This window comes from Heteronotia binoei, chromosome 13 (assembly GCF_032191835.1).
Source record: "Heteronotia binoei isolate CCM8104 ecotype False Entrance Well chromosome 13, APGP_CSIRO_Hbin_v1, whole genome shotgun sequence".
NCBI classification, from domain to species: Eukaryota; Metazoa; Chordata; class Lepidosauria; order Squamata; family Gekkonidae; genus Heteronotia; species Heteronotia binoei.
The window spans coordinates 71,228,532-71,244,515 of NC_083235.1; the positions used below are offsets into that span (position 1 = coordinate 71,228,532).

The 15,984-nt window shown below is 45.0% G+C and overlaps 1 protein-coding gene across 2 annotated transcripts in view; it reads right to left on the minus strand.

Annotated features, from left to right (window-relative positions):
* Positions 1-14,381, minus strand: part of ST6GALNAC2 (ST6 N-acetylgalactosaminide alpha-2,6-sialyltransferase 2) — a 64,801-nt gene extending 50,420 nt beyond the window's left edge. For both annotated transcript variants that reach the window (XM_060253045.1, XM_060253047.1), the window contains exon 1: positions 14,239-14,381. In XM_060253045.1, the coding sequence (XP_060109028.1) occupies positions 14,239-14,363 (125 nt within the window). In that variant the 5' untranslated portion in view covers positions 14,364-14,381. The remainder of the gene's footprint in view (positions 1-14,238) is intronic.
* Between the last annotated feature and the right edge of the window lie 1,603 nt (positions 14,382-15,984).

The window sequence follows — 15,984 nt, forward strand, 5'->3', positions numbered from 1 at the left end:
ACTCTAGGAGGGCGGGATATAAATCCAATATCTTCTTCTTCTTCTAGTGCAATGGAAGAACTGGGCTCTTCTTTTGCTCCCTTCAGCCACTGGCTGGCGCCCCATAAGAAGAGGAGGGTGCAGGCAGGGTGCAGCAACCCCCCCCCAGCAGCAGTCCATGCCGGGTGGGAGCCAGCCGAGCATGGCAGGCAGGGGAGGGGGGAGAAGGAGAATCTGGCAGAAGGAGAAGGAAGGGCTTCACTGTTACCTTTGGGAGGCAGATGGTCTCCTAGAGGGCGGGTTATCGGGGCAGGGAGCAAGGCAGGTGGAGGTGGTGCTGCTGGAGGCCACACCACTAGAGTGATTTCATTCTTTTTGAACTGCCTCTTTCTGTCTAGGCAAAAGAGTGGGGGATAAAGATTGGCAGTGGTTTTTCCCCACAATGCAGGAAGTGGTGGTGAAAGGAGCAGCCAGAGTCAGGGCTGGATGTGTGTGAGGAAAAAAAGGCAAGAGAGTCGGAAGTTTTGTTTTAAAGCTGGCAGAAGACTTGGGACTTTCACCGCTCTGTAGGCTTCCCAATCCCCAGGTCCCAGCGGGGGATCCCCTGTTTTTACAGGCTTCTCCCCGCCCCCCAGCCCGCTGGCCGGCGGGGAAACCCTGCCCCCCCACAGTCACCATGTAATTTTAGAGCTCCTGCAGGTCCGTTTTTAAAATATGTGCTTTTAAGGCTGAGCAGGAAGCAGGAAACAGGAAGGGCTTCGTAGAATGGCCCCTTCCTTTGTTTTGCTTTCATTTTCAGATGAAGTAAAGTTCTGCAGGAACAAGACCCAGTAAGTATTTGTGTGTGAGAGAGAGGGAGGGGGCAGGGGATTCCCTGGTTTGGAGGCCCTCTCCCCACTTTAGAAAGCGTGGGGGGGATGGAAATGTCTACTGGGCACTCTGTTATTCCCTATGGAGAACGATTCCCATAGGGAATAATGGGGAATTGATCGGTGGGTATTGGGGGCTCTGCGGGGGCTATGTTTTAAGGTAGAGGCACCACATTTTTAGCATAGCATCTAGTGCCTCTCCCCAAAATACCTCCCAAGTTTCAAAATGATTGGACCAGGGGGTCCAATTCTATGAGCCCCAAAAGAAGGTGCCCCTATCCTTCATTATTTCCTACGGAAGAAAGGCATTTAAAAAGGTGTGCTGCCCCTTTAAATGTGATGGCCAGAACTCCTTTGGAGTTCCATTATGCTTGTCACACCCTTGTTCCTGACTCCATCCCCCAAAGTCTCCTGGCTCCACCCCCAAAGTCCCCAGATATTTCTTGAATTGGACTTGGCAACCCTACCCCTCTGCCACCCCTGGCCTTAAATACACCCCCCCCCCTTAGACATCTCTCTCTGTTTTAGGCTTCAGTAGTAAGAGGAAGAAGAATGAAAATGCCACTTCCCTCCCTTTTTGCCTCTTGAAGGTCTTTTTAATATATATATATATAAATACATCTTTTGGCTTCTCATCATCCCCGCCCCTTCTTGCCTTTTTGTTTACAGGGATGTTTGGATGGTAAGAAATCAACTGGGTTGCCACTTCTTTCTTTGGTTGCTTATTAGGGTAAACAATCCCCTCCCTCCCCTTCCCCACCATCTCTACTTGAAATGTTGAACTTGAATGATCCTCCCCTCCCTTTATATATATATATGTCTGTAAGGCAAGCAAAATAATTCTGATGTTCCCAGTATGGAGCTTCTTCAAGTCTCCATTTCCATAGGCAAAGCCACCACGTCGCAAACAGAACAGAGTATTGTGGAGCTTTATCTTTCTCTCTCCCTTCTCCCAAGTCATTTCCAGCCAAGCCTCTCAAAACACCAGGGTATTCTCAAATGTATCTATTATTTTAAACTTTTGTCAGTTTCCTTCCTTCCTTATCTATCTGTCTATCTTCCTTTCCTTCTCTCTTTTTTTGTCACTTTGCTCTTGGTTGGTCTGTGGAGGACAGAGAAAATCTTCAGCATCTACTTTGAATGTGTTTATATAATTGGCTCGCATTTGACATGGCAATTGTGTGCATGGACAGCTTTTGAACAAAGGATACCGTGTTGGGTATGTCTGCCTGATGCAAAAACCGCTATTTACATTTTTATTCGCTTCCTTTTCAGGAAGCTGGCTCTCATCATCAGGCCTGTCTCACACGTTGTAGGGCTGGTGCTGTTTAACAGTTATTAGTTGACTATCTGTGGTTCAGGTATTTCCCTGGCTTTCATGATATCTGATTGTGCAGCCCTATGGCAAGCCACTTTCAATCCCCCTCCCACATCATATGGGATCAGTGGTGGTGGAATGCACAGTCAAGTCACAGTTGACTTATAGTGACCTTCTGGGTTTACAAGGCAGGAGACATTCAGACCTGGTTTGCCATTGCCTGCACTGCAGAGCAACTCTGGATGTCCTTGGTGGTCTCCCATCTGAGTACTAGTTTCCAATATATTCCAATTTTGGGTGTCAAACTTGCCTTGGCTAACCGATAAATGTTGTTTTTCTAGAATAAATAATTTGAATGCTTTCTTTAATTGGGTAGTTACCCTTCACTCGCTTCTCTCCCTTCCCGTACTTTTTGCCATGGAATGCCTATGAGTTCCTTAAAGACTGTCATTCTAATACCTAACGTGCGTGTCTGACTATAAACTCCCTTAGCTCCCTATATCAAAAAGAATTCTATGAGGAATACTTAGCTAATGATGGATAAGATAAGATAGAAGTGTTATTATTAACGATTCATAGAAGCCAACACAATTCATTCGGTTGTTTAAAAGAGTTATTAGATATCTGTATTAAAAACATTGATCATATATGTATGTATAAAGAAAAAATATATAAGGGGGCGCTATTTTTTATTTTTGCCCCCCCCCTCAAAAATATGTAGATCCGGCCCTGCCCACAGAGAGAGAGAGAGAGAGAGAGAGAGAGAGAGAGATGGCCCACTGTTAGGAGAGTTTTTCTTAACTTTCAAAATTCCCACCCGAAGCCTGAAATAGAACACAAAGACACACACGGACTCTTTCTTTCTCTATATCACCTGGGGGGAGGGGTGTCAGAAAAATCCTTCTAAGACTGAAGACTGCAGGAGGAAAAACTTCATGTTTTGAGCTCTCTCCCCTGTCAACATCTCTTTGCAGATGAGATATCAGAGAGATGCTACTGGACATAAACTTTAATCATACTTACGAGGGAACTTTTGCAGGGAGGGGAATGATTTGGGGTACTGAGTAACATTCCTGCCAAGTTTCCTTTGATTCAAAGGAGAGTCACTGGCAGAGAATTTTATGGACTGTGACTGATTTTGTTTAATTTTGTAGCCATTTAGAAATGTGCAAAAAGAGACTACAACATGATTGTTAACCCAACTAGCATCCAAATACAGATTAGTGGCCCACCTAGCCCAACGCTGTATGCAATTTCCAGAAGTTTTTAATGCTATGCAGGACGATGTCTCGCTTCTCTAGTCATTTGATCTGATTCTCGGAATCCAACAGTATCCTGTGCATGAAGATATATGGCATCACCTTCTCAGGGCAATAACAGGCATGTGCCTTCTCCCAGGCAACAGCTCGATTTGAGTCCGGTAGCAACATAGGGAGATTTGACACTCAAAAGCTCATACCCAAAATCTTTTGTTGGTCTCTAAGGTGCTACTGGGCTCAAATCTAGCTGTTTTACTACAGGCAAGTATACATTTGATTGGAAACATAGGATGACTGAAGATGACCGTCTGCACACATTCAATATTTTTTTTTAAAAAAAACAGCTAATCTGTAACATTAGGCTATGCAGTGAAGTAATTATTAACCAGTTGCAACTGATAAGCAATCTGGGATGTGGTTAAGTTGCTTCATCAAATGGCCAAATGCTACAGACAATCAGCTTCTAAAATGGTTGCCTGAACACTGCAATAGGTTACAATCAGCAGTGATGTTGTAAAATGTCCACCCACAGCTACTCACCATTACCCCCTTCCTTCCTCCTCCCTGACACAATTTATTTTAAACAGATATTTACAGTAAGTCCTTAAGTGAACTGGATGCTGCCACAGCAGCTCTCTTAAACTTTGGTACTGTTCCTTCACAGAATCCATTCCTGAATCTCCGGCAGACCTTTTTCAGATGCCTCATATGTCCAGTCCCAGTAGTATTGTGCCTTTTGGCCTTAGCACTTCAATTATACATTCTCTAGTATTTAGCAGAATATCCACATTTCCCATAGAATAAAGTTAAGACTCCAGTAGCACCTTGAAGACCAACAAAGTTTTATTCAAGGTATACGTTCTTGTGTGCACACACACACACACACTTCTTCAGACACAATGAAATGGGGGAAAAAACCATTCAAACTTATAGATAGGGTTGGGGGAAAAACAAATTAGCATGTATGAAGCGGCTTTGCCTTGCTCCTTGACCTTTTAGGCATACCTGACAGGTTAATAGGGAACCAGGCATAGCTAACTTGCCCATGGAAAAATGCTAAGTTCAGAAAATATGATTATCTAGTCTCTGCTCTCGAGCACGTCCCATGCCTCGACCAAACAGTTTTGTACAACTCAGCGATCCACCTCAGACTATGTCTCGTGATTATCTTGTATGACTCAATAAAAGGCTGGGGAAGACCCAGCAGGTCAGCTCATATTGCAGCCTGAAGACTGACCCTGGAATCGTTCTTTGCTGCATGTGGTGCCCAAACAGGGACCACAGCCTACTCACTCCGTCTGGAACAGACTTCGGTGCACCTTTTTCATTCCTTCAGGAATCCCCTTCAGGGTGAGTATGGGGGCTTCGCTTTCTCAGAGACAGAAAGCACATGCCAGGGAATTGACCTATTTCCTTAGAAAGGCGGGGCAGGCTATTTCTGAATCTAAATTTCAGGGACTGGTAAAAGAATAGGGCAGCAATGCCCTTGGTACCCGGAGGGCGGGTCCCTCAGGGTATCTGACTGGCAGAGAATTGGCACAGATCTTCATGCTGAACCACGAGGTCCGGTGGAAACCCTGCAATTGTGGTTCCACTGTTATCATGCTGTTGGTACCTATGGTCCCGACACTCCTTCCACCTCTAAACTTAGCACTCAGCTGCCTCCCTCCTATTCTAATGTTCAGTTGCATCCTCCTGCTGCCACTCCTCCTGTCCCTCCTGTAGATACTGGACAGAAGGAACAAAAACCTGTGGAAAATGCCTTCCAAAAAATGGTACAACAGGCAAAGGAAAAGGGTGTGCTGACGGGGGAAGAGTTGGCTGACCTTTTATCAGTATGCCCAGTAACATATGCACAGAATGAGGATGGGCAACAGGTTATTAACTATGCTGTGTTGCCCTACTCTGTTTTGAGTGAAATTGGAAAGGCTATCAGAGATACGGGCATAGGGGAACCTATGTGCAGGGTCTTTTAGAAGGACTCTCTAATGAATACACTATGATTCCTCAAGATTGGAAAAATATGATGAGGATGATGTTAACGCCTGGACAGTATGTAGTATGGGACAGTGAATATCGTAATTTGGCTGATGCTCAAGGGTGTGGCTCTAATGGGGCTTATACTGCTGAACAACTATATGGATCCGGACAGTCCAGCACTATTGAAACTCAATCTGTACTCCCTGCTGTGACCTTTGCTATTGTATCTAAATGTGCTTTACGGGCCTTTGCCAAGGTACCTACAGAAGGGCGACCAGCCCATAGTTTTGCAACTGTCCATCAAAAGCCACAAGAACCCTATTTAGACTTTATCAACGGTCTTCAGGCAGCAATCAGAAGACAGGTTGATAATCCTGACGCAGCAGGAGAATTGATGATGAAATTTGCCAAGGAAAATGCTAATTTGGATTCAGAAGGAGCCCCGTGGCACAGAGTGTTAAAGCTGCAGTATTGCAGTCCTAGGCTTTGCTCACAGCCTGAATTTGATCCCGGTGGAAGCTGGGTTCAGGTAGCTGGCTCAAGGTTGACTCAGCCTTCCATCTTTCCAAGTTTGGTCAAATGAGTACCCAGTTTGCTGGGGGGAAAGTGTAAAAGACACACTTTACTTTGCAACAGCGCTCAGCACAACGGGCTGAAATTGCTGCTATAATAATGACCTTTCAGCTCTATTCACAAAGGCCTTTCAACTTAACAGTTAACACCTTATATGCATTTAATTTGATTCATCAACTTCCTGGTGCATGTATCACTCCCCCAAACTGACCCTAATTTGTTGGCTCTATTTTTAACCTTGCAGTCTTTAATTTCTTGCAGTGTGTTACCCTTTTTTGTTTTACTACTATTCCAAGCCATTCTAATCTTCCTGGTGTGATTGCTCAGACATATGCTGATAAGGCCTTGAAAGGTATTACCTCTCTTTTACTGATCCCTTTCTCAGTCACAGCTATTTTCACCAGAATGCCAAAGCACTTGCCAAACAGTTCTCTTACCCTTTGATCAGGCTCAACAAATTGTTCGCTCGTGCTCATATTGTGCTTCTACTAATCATATTCCTGATTATGCTGTTAACCCGCATGGTTTGCAAGCTAACATAAGAACATAAGAAAAGCCATGATGGATCAGGCCAGTGGCCCATCCAGTCCAACACTCTGTGTCACACAGTGGCAAAAATATATGTGTGTATACACACACACACACACACACACACACACACACACATATATATATATATATATATATATATATATATATATATATATATATATATATATATATTACATACATACATACATACATACAGTGGCTAATAGCCACTGATGGACCTCTGCTCCATATTTTTATCCAATCCCCTCTTAAAGCTGGCTATGCTTGTAGCCGCCACCACCTCCTGTGGCAGTGAATTCCACATGTTAATCATCCTTTGGGTGAAGAAGTACTTCCTTTTATCCGTTTTAACCTGACTGCTCAGCAATTTCATTGAATGCCCATGAATTTGTATTGCCCATTGAATTTGTATTGTGAGAAAGGGAGAAAAGTACTTCTTTCTCTACTTTCTCCATCCCATGCATAATCTTGTAAACCTCTATCATGTCACCCCGCAGTCAGCATTTCTCCAAGCTAAAGAGCCCCAAGCGTTTTAACCTTTCTTCATAGGGAAAGCATTCCCTAACGAGCTTTGGCAAATGGATGTTACCCATACAGCTTCCTTGAAATCCTGGTACTGTGTCCGTGTTTGCATAGACACATACTCTGGATAGCTTTGGGCTACTGCCCACCGTGCTGAAGCCACTAAACATGTTCTGGCTCACCTTATTTCTGCCTTTGTGGTAATGGGTCGTCCACAACTGTTGAAAACTGATAACGCCCCAGCATATAGTTCTTCTGAATTTGTTGCTTTTTGTACACAATGGAACATTCAAATCTGGCATGGCATTCCGTATAATTCCACGGGTTAAGCTATTGTGGAACGCGCTTATCAGACATTGAAAACCACTCTTCAAAAACAATTAAAAGGAGTGAAAATGAGGGTTCCTACCCAAATGCGGGTTCAGGAACAATTGAATTTGGTCTTATTAACTTGGCATGGTCCGGTTCTCTCTTACAGGTCCTTTGTGGGTTCCGGCACATTGCGTTCACCCAGCTAAAGATGGCATGGCATCAGGGTCTCCCAAATCCGATTCCCAATTTCAATCTCAGCCTCAAACGGGAGATGATGTGATGCCCGCACACCCAGACAGCTCATGATATCACATGGGGGGATGTGAAGCGCCTAACTATTCAAGCTCAAAAAACGTTGGAAGATGCTGGGTGAGAGCCATCCCTGGAGAACTTGGTGGTTGCTGTTTTTGCGCAGCTCACAATGAACTCCATGACTGTTCTTTGTTGTTTGTGTTTATGTATTTTGTCTCCTGTCAAGGCGATTAGTTTTGGAGATAGTCTTCAGTTTAATATTTGGGAACGCTTAGCTAACTTTAACAATGTTTCACATTTTTGCTTGACACAACACACTGATTTACATATGTTATTAGTAACCTGTCTAATTCCCATTTGCAAGGCTCCAGGAACTGAAGGAAACAATACAGTTCTTGGTTAATTTTTAAATGAATCCCAGATCTCTTATGCAACTTTACCCAACTGGGGCGTTCCCACCTATAAGCTTCCAGTGGATGCCTTAACTCTATATACCCCATATGTGGCTAACCATGAAAATTTTACTTGTGCACAGATGGTAAATTGCTCCCACCATAAGCCATTGCATGGTTGCCTGCAAACAAGTACCCCCTTGTGGAAATGTAAAACAATTAATGTAACCAGTAATTATGGCCATATTCCCTTACCACCTGGGTGGTTTTTCTCTTGCGGCCGTCGAACTTTTAGTTATATTCCTGCTAATATATCCCTTTCTGTATGTTGTTTAAGTCACCTTGCTGTGGTGTTGCCTCAAATATCCTGGCTTACGGAACCCTCTGCCTCATGCATTAGCAGGGAAACTGTCCCCTTAGACTCTACCTGTGATTCTTCGGATGTGGCATTATTATCTCAGGCTGAATATGTGGCCCTTGCTGCCTCACTTGTAGGTGTCCCTGGCCTCACCACCCGCAACTCTCATAACATAAATGCACTTGCTTGTGTAGCATTGAACTATATCTCAGCTGCTCTGGCAGCTCTCAACGTAAAACAGCAACAGCTTCGTTGTTCTATTTTAGACAATCGAGCTGCAATCGATGACTTGTTGTTATTACATCATCAAGGCTGTGAAACTGTGCAGCAGATGTGCTACTTTAATTTGTCTGACAATAGTCATGTTATCGAAAAGAAAATACAAGCCCTCAAACAACTGACACAGCAAATCAAGCAAGACATCCTCCCTTCCTGGTGGAGCAGCTTATGGTCCTGGCTTCCCTCAGGAGCCTGGCTCCAAACTCTTTGCATGTATGGAATATTAGTTTTTGTCATATTGATTTTATGTTGCTGTTTAATTCCTTATTGCAGCAGTGTCTTTCTATTTGCTGCACAGTTCCCACAAATCCTATTCCACGACAACAGTTACCATATGTGTATAAAGCTCTTGCGCAAATGGACAATCCGTTTATAAAACAAATTAGCTTGTATGAAGTGGCTCTGCCTTACTCCTTGACCTTTTAGGCATACCTGACAGGTTAATAGGGAACCAGGCATAGCTAACTTTGTTCTGGCCCATGGAAAAATGCTAAGTTCAGAAAATATGATTATCTAGTCTCTGCTCTCGAGCACGTCCCATGCCTCGACCAAACAGTTTTGTACAACTCAGCGATCCACCTCAGACTATGTCTCATGATTATCTTGTATGACTCAATAAAAGGCTGGGGAAGACCCAGCAGGTCAGCTCATATTGCGGCCTGAAGACTGACCCTCGAATCGTTCTTTGCTACACATGTAACATGATGTAGACATTTTGAGACAAAGCAGGGACAACAAGGCAAGTGCATAGGGTCCAATTAAGGAGTATGGATCCAATTAAGGGGAAATACTCTCACTCTCTTCCTAGCGATTGTTACTTTCACGCTTGGGAGGCAGATGGGTATCAAAGATAACTTCCCCACAATGAGAAAAGATTCTCTTACACACTTATCCTGTTTTGACATATTTATTGCTTCATGTGGTTTCCCCTTAATTGGATCCATACAGCTGTTGACCCTGTGCACTTGGCTTGTTGTCCACGCTTTGTCTCAAAATGTCTACATAATGTTATATGCTAATTTGTTTCCTCCCCCGCCAACCCTGTCTATAACTTCGAATGGTTTTCCCCCATTTCATTGTATCTGAAGAAGTGTGTGTGTACAACACAAAATCTTATACATTGAACGAAACTTAATCCAGTTACAAAGTGCATTGAAAGTACATTAGTGTGTGTGAAAGCAAAGGGTGCTTTCACATACACTAAATAATGCACTGTCAATCCACTTTCAATGCACTTTCCAACTGGATTTTACTGTGTGAAATGACAAAATCTACTTGCGGATGCTGAAGTGGATTGAAACTGCATTATTTAGCATGCGTGAAAGCTCTCTTAATTGGTCTTAAAGGTGCTACTGGACTCTAACTTTATTCTGCTGCTTCAGACCAACACAGCTACCCACCTGGATCCAAATTTCCCACAGGTAGACTTCTAAAGATGAGAGGTCTCACATCTCACATCAGTGGGTCTTATTGCAGCATTTGCCAAAGGAGGATGTTACATTAGTCATCTTCCTTCAGCTGCCAGGACTTATTGTAGCAACTGTCTGTGGAGAGTCAAATTTGCCATTGGTACAGGGTGTGTAGATGGACACACACACATCTGTGATCCTTTGCTAGGGGGGCATGATGATTCTGTTACAGTTACAGCTATACAGCATCATCACACTCTTAGCAGCAGAGACGGAATTCCTTTTCAAGGTGGCAAAAGGCTCAACAGGCAAACTTGAATCTCAGCTGCACAGTGAGCTATTAAAGACTCATCCACATGGCAATTCATCATTGGGGAATGGAAGGCAGCAACTTCAAATATAAATTAGCCAAAATGCATTGGGCCAACTACGTTTCAAATGCTTTACTGAAATGACTGCCTGCTGCCGTAATTAATTCAATAAACTGAGTCAAAACTGACTTGTACTCTACATTCTGTACTTCAGAATTAACAAGCGTAAATCCAAGTACATATCTGCATGGTGGTTAAACACATAAGCTATGGGCTAGACACCCCTGCTCTAATGTCCGGCGAACAAAACTACTGGGTCTTACAAAGATAATGGAGATAATACATGTGTGACAATATAGTAGTTTCATTTTCATCATCCATTTCTGTTTTGCAGAAACATTTGGCCCCCTGCTTATGAAGGTAAAAACTGTTTCTGGCATTAGTGGCTTCAACATTATAGCAGTCATAAAGGTAAAAAGATAAAGGTAGTCCCCCTGTGCAAGCACTGAGTCATAACTGACCCATGGGGTGACGTCACATCATGATGTTCTCCTGGCAGACTTTTTACGGGGTGGTTTGTGCCATTGCCTTCGCCAGTCATCTACACTTGACCATATGACCATATGAAGCTGCCTTATACTGAATCAGACCTTTAGTCCATCAAAGTCAGTATTGTCTTCTCAGACTGGCAGTGGCTCTCCAGGGTCTCAAGCTGAGGTTTTTCACACCTATTTACCTGGACCCTTTTTTTTTTGGAGATGCCGGGGATTGAACCTGGGACCTTCTGCTTCCCAAGCAGATGCTCTACCACTGAGCCACCGTCCCGTCCCTCCACTTTACCTCCAGTAAGCTGGGTACTCACTTTACTGACCTCAGAAGGATGGAAGGCTGAGTCAATGTTGAGCCAGCTATTGAACCCAGCTTCCACCAGGATCGAACTCAGGGTTTGAGCACAGCTTGGACTGCAATACTGCAGCTTATCATTCTGCACTACGGGGCTCTTCTCATAGCAGTCATGTGTATCTTGTATTCAAGATCTGCCCCCCAAGTACAACACAATCAGATAGGTTTAGATATAAAGCTGCCCCAATGGCTAAGCTGAAATACGAACCCGTGTCAATGCTGTTTGGGTCATATGTCTTTAGCGTATGTGTATGTATGATGCATGTGATACAGAGAGATACACATATGAAAGAGGATAGAATAGTTTTTACTATTTCACTGTTACTTAGGACCACCAAAAGCAGTTCTGGAGATCTTTTTAACTAGCATTCTGTACAAACAACTACTGATGAAAACTCCTGTCCCGTCCTGCTGTACATAGTGGCCTCTCTGGAGGGATGAGGAGCAACGCAGAGAAGGAGAGAAATGTGCATATGAACCTGCAGCCTCTCACTGGGCCAAGTGTTCACATTCTAAGGACACTGAACCTGTGAAATAGTCGAGCATCCCTAAATGAACTGACCTAGGATGGGGGCAGCTATTCAAAGTTAGGTCTGAATTCAAGTCTTCTGTTTCATTCAGCGGATGGAATGTGCTGGGTGTACTAAATTGAAAATCCAGATTGCACATTTTGAAATGCAGAGAATTTATTTATATATTTCACACAGCTGAACTTGAAGTGAAAATGGAAAGAAAGAGCAACAAAGAGGTCACATTTAGTGGTATGCCTGAACCGTAAGTGGGGATGCCAACAGATGCTGCAAGCCGAATTGCATGATGGAATTAACTTGGAATCAGCAGGCCCATAAATAGTTTTCTTCTGGCGTTTGCCAAATTATTTTGAAAAATGGCCATTTGTCTAATACTTGATTCAACTTTCATTGGTTTTCAGTTTTGAGTCCCAGCTTGGAATCATCCCTCCTTAGCATTTTGCTCATCTCTTCAACAGCTATGCAAATGAACTGCACTGCTCACAGGAAAGCCCAGTAACACTGTATAGGTTCTTTACATTTAGTGAACTGTTTGCCAGTAATCCACGACGTTTTACAGTATTCTGCATCTTCCCATTCCCATATGCTTTGCTTCTATTTACTTGCACAGTGCAACTTCATATACCTAGTGGGTGCTATAATAAATCCAGGGTTGTGGGGAGTGTCCTAGAAAAGTATGAGTAGCCGCCAAAATCTAAGGTGATCACGGTAGAATGGGCATCCACCTGCAACACTGAGATTAGAAAAACTGAAACAGTGGATTCTCCCCAACTATGCTCTCTGGTGGTGCTCTTCAAAGAATCCAGCAGTGTACTGGTTGATCCAGAGCTCTCATTTGGGAATCCGACTTGCTTGCATACAATCCAGCAGCGTTGGCCCTAGGCATGTATTAGTCATTCTGTGGGACTTAGTTAGTATGCCCCGCCTGCTTTTGTTCCTAGTGTTCTGAGAGTTGGAAGGACAATACCCTTCTGTCCTGTGTTTGGCTGCTGGTTTGCCTTTTTGCCATAAGAAGAAGAAGAAGATATTGGATTTATATCCCGCCCTCCACTCCGAAGAGTCTCAGAGCGGCTCACAATCTCCTTTCCCTTCCTCCCCCACAACAGACACCCTGTGAGGTAGAAGAAGATATTGGATTTATATCCCACCGTCCACTCCGAAGAGTCTCAGAGCGGCTCACAATCTCCTTTCCCTTCCTCCCCCACAACAGACACCCTGTGAGGTGGGTGGGGCTGGAGAGGGCTCTCACAGCAGCTGCCCTTTCAAGGACAACTCCTTTGTTGAGAGCTATGGCTGACCCAAGGCCATCTCAGCAGGTGCAAGTGGAGGAGTGGGGAATCAAACCCGGTTCTCCCAGATGAGAGTCCGCACACTTAACCACTACATCAAACTGGCTCTTAATGATGTATCATCTTAATGATGTATCTGAGAGTGTGGAAGGGCACGTGCTCTGCTTAAGAGCGACACCTAAAACCAAACGTGCCGCTACATCTCATGATTTAAGTTCACATCTACTTCTCTTCTGGACTCATTTGTGAACTTTAGCGGCTCAAATCCTACTGGGAATAAACCCATTTAAATTTACCTCTGCTGCTTTGGCACACGTCACTGACCCAGTTTCAGGTTTAAACTCCCACACGTCCAAAATATTGGGCAAGCAGTATCCTCACCGCCAGCCTTTCATGCTCAGTTCCCAAGAAGGTTGCCACCAGCGTTCGACTTCACCTTTTAAGGACTGTGACTTGCTTTAGGGTTGCCAATCCCCAGGTGGGGGCAGGGGATCCCCTGGTTTGGAGGCCCTCCCGCCGCTTCAGGGTCATCAGAAAGCGGGGGGGAGGGGAGGGAAATGTCTGCTGGGAACTCTGTTATTCCCTATGGAGATTTATTCCCATAGAAAATCATGGAGAATTGATCTGAAGGTATCTGGGACTCTGGGGGGGATGTTTTTTTAGGTAGAAGCACCAAATTGTCAGTACAGCATCTAGTGCCTCTCCCCAAAATACCCCCCAAGTTTCAAAACGATTGGACCAGGGGGTGCAATTCTATGAGCCCCCAAAGAAGGTCTCCCTATCCTTCATTATTTCCTATGGAAGGAAGGCATTGAAAAGGTGTGCCGTCCCTTTCAATGTGATGGCCAGAACTCCCTTTGGAGTTCAATTATGCTTGTTGCAGCCTTGATCTGGGCTCCACCCCTAATGTCTCCTGGCTCCATCCCCAAAGTCTCCTGGCTCCACCCCCAAAGTCCCCAGAGATTTCTTAAATTGGACTTGGCAACCCTACCTTGCTTCAAAACACCATCGTATGCAAAACACCAGGGAGATGTTTCGTTCCAAAACCCAGCTCCCTAAAACTGTACAACAGGGCAGCTTCTTAACATCACAGCTTCTCTTCCCCCCCCCCCTTGCTTTGTAAGATCACCCCCCAAGCCCCGCAGGCTTACCTAGACGCGATCCTGGGACCCGTGGAAGAATCCAGAGTGGTGGTGTAATGCCCATAGAGGATGACAGAAAAAGTTAGCCCTAGCAGCAAAAAAAGGCATAGCCTCTTCCACCGAGGAGACCCCATTCAGAAAAAGGGAGGGGGAGCTGGGGAGGCAAGCGACAGCCTGCCTCGGTTTCCCAGCGTCCCCTGACCGCGCCGCTGGCGACGGAAATCAGAGCCACGCGGGGTCCTCCTCCGAGCACTTTTGCAAACTTGCAAAAGTTTGGGTGCTTGTACTCCGTCCGACCCTGCCGCCTGCCTTTTTACTCCAGATCCCCGCTGGAGGAGGTGCCCCAGGGCTTGGCTATTGTGCAAAGCCGTAATAAAGACCTCCTTTTTCGCCTCCGCCTCTCCCTCCCCTGTTCTCTGCCCTCCCATCTGTTGATAGCAATCCTCGGGAAGCGTATCGGGTAGCTAAGGAGCGAGGGAGGGAACGGGCGTGTAACCGAGAGGGGAGCGGGGCGGAGAGGGGGAGCAGTTCGCCGACTGGTTCGGACTCGCTTGCTGGGGAACGGGCTGGGGGGGCGCACTTCGAGAGCAAGCGCCTGTTAATGCTGAGCTAAGGATTAAACATTGACTCAAAGGTGCTGGGGAGGGGGCGGGGGCATTGTTAGGAACTGGTTCATCTAGGTTTTCATCCGAAGCATGGACCACACTTGCAGAATTCAGCTCAAAGGAGACCTCTTATTTGCTTCCAGCGTACAATCCCCCATTGCTTTAGCAAAGGACACAAAAGCCCTTCTTTGTGTCTCTTAGGATAAAACCCCCACGAGGTTTGGAGTGGAAGAAGGGAGAGTCAGAGCTGATCGACCGCATTGCAAATCTGGAGCGGATCCCAGAGACTGAAGAAATTCCGGAACTCTGGAAAAAGGGAAAGTTGGGTCACTCTGCTAGTTCCGAAGCAATGACTGTACAGACGTTAGGTGAAACATTTCTTTTTAAAAGTAATATGTATGTATTGCTGTAATCGGGGCTTTTTTGGAGCAGGAATGCATGGAAACGCAGCTCCAGCTGTCTTGGGGTCGGGGCTGTGGCCTAATATGCTCGGCTTTTTCTACAAAAAAAGCCCTGGCTGTAATGTAAGAGAAATGTATTGTTCTGCAATACCGTCAGTTCCCCTAGGAACAAAGAGAGTACCACAGATCTATGCATGTACCAATTTTCTTTCTCTTGCCAGTTCACTTCCTTTGTAACCCTATTTGAAGAGGCAGGATATAAATGGTTTTTAAAAGTAAATTTAAATAAATCAATAAATAATTAGGGTTTGTAGAATCTTTCGGGCTCAAGTGCTGTGTTCTACTGGAGAAAGTTTTTCTTCCAGACGTTTCGTTCTCAGCTGCGGAGAACATCCTCAGTGGTGTTGCAGCCGGAGCAGGCGCTCAGACCTTCGTGGCTGCTGTGCCTTGCATGCTGTGCGTTCTGACCTTCTTGGCTGCTCAATGCACAGCAGCCAAGAAGGTCAGAGCGCCTGCTCCGGCTGCAACGCCACTGAGGATGTTCTCCGCAGCTGAGAACGAAACGTCTGGAAGAAAAACTTTCTCCAGTAGAACACGGCACTTGAGCCCAAAAGATTCTACAAACCCTAATGATGATGCCAGCCGTGAAAACCTGAAATCTTTGACAATAAATAATTAGTGATCACAACCTCTGAGCCCAATGGCAAGGATCAGGGCTTCCGGTTCATAAGCTATAGCTTCAAACAACC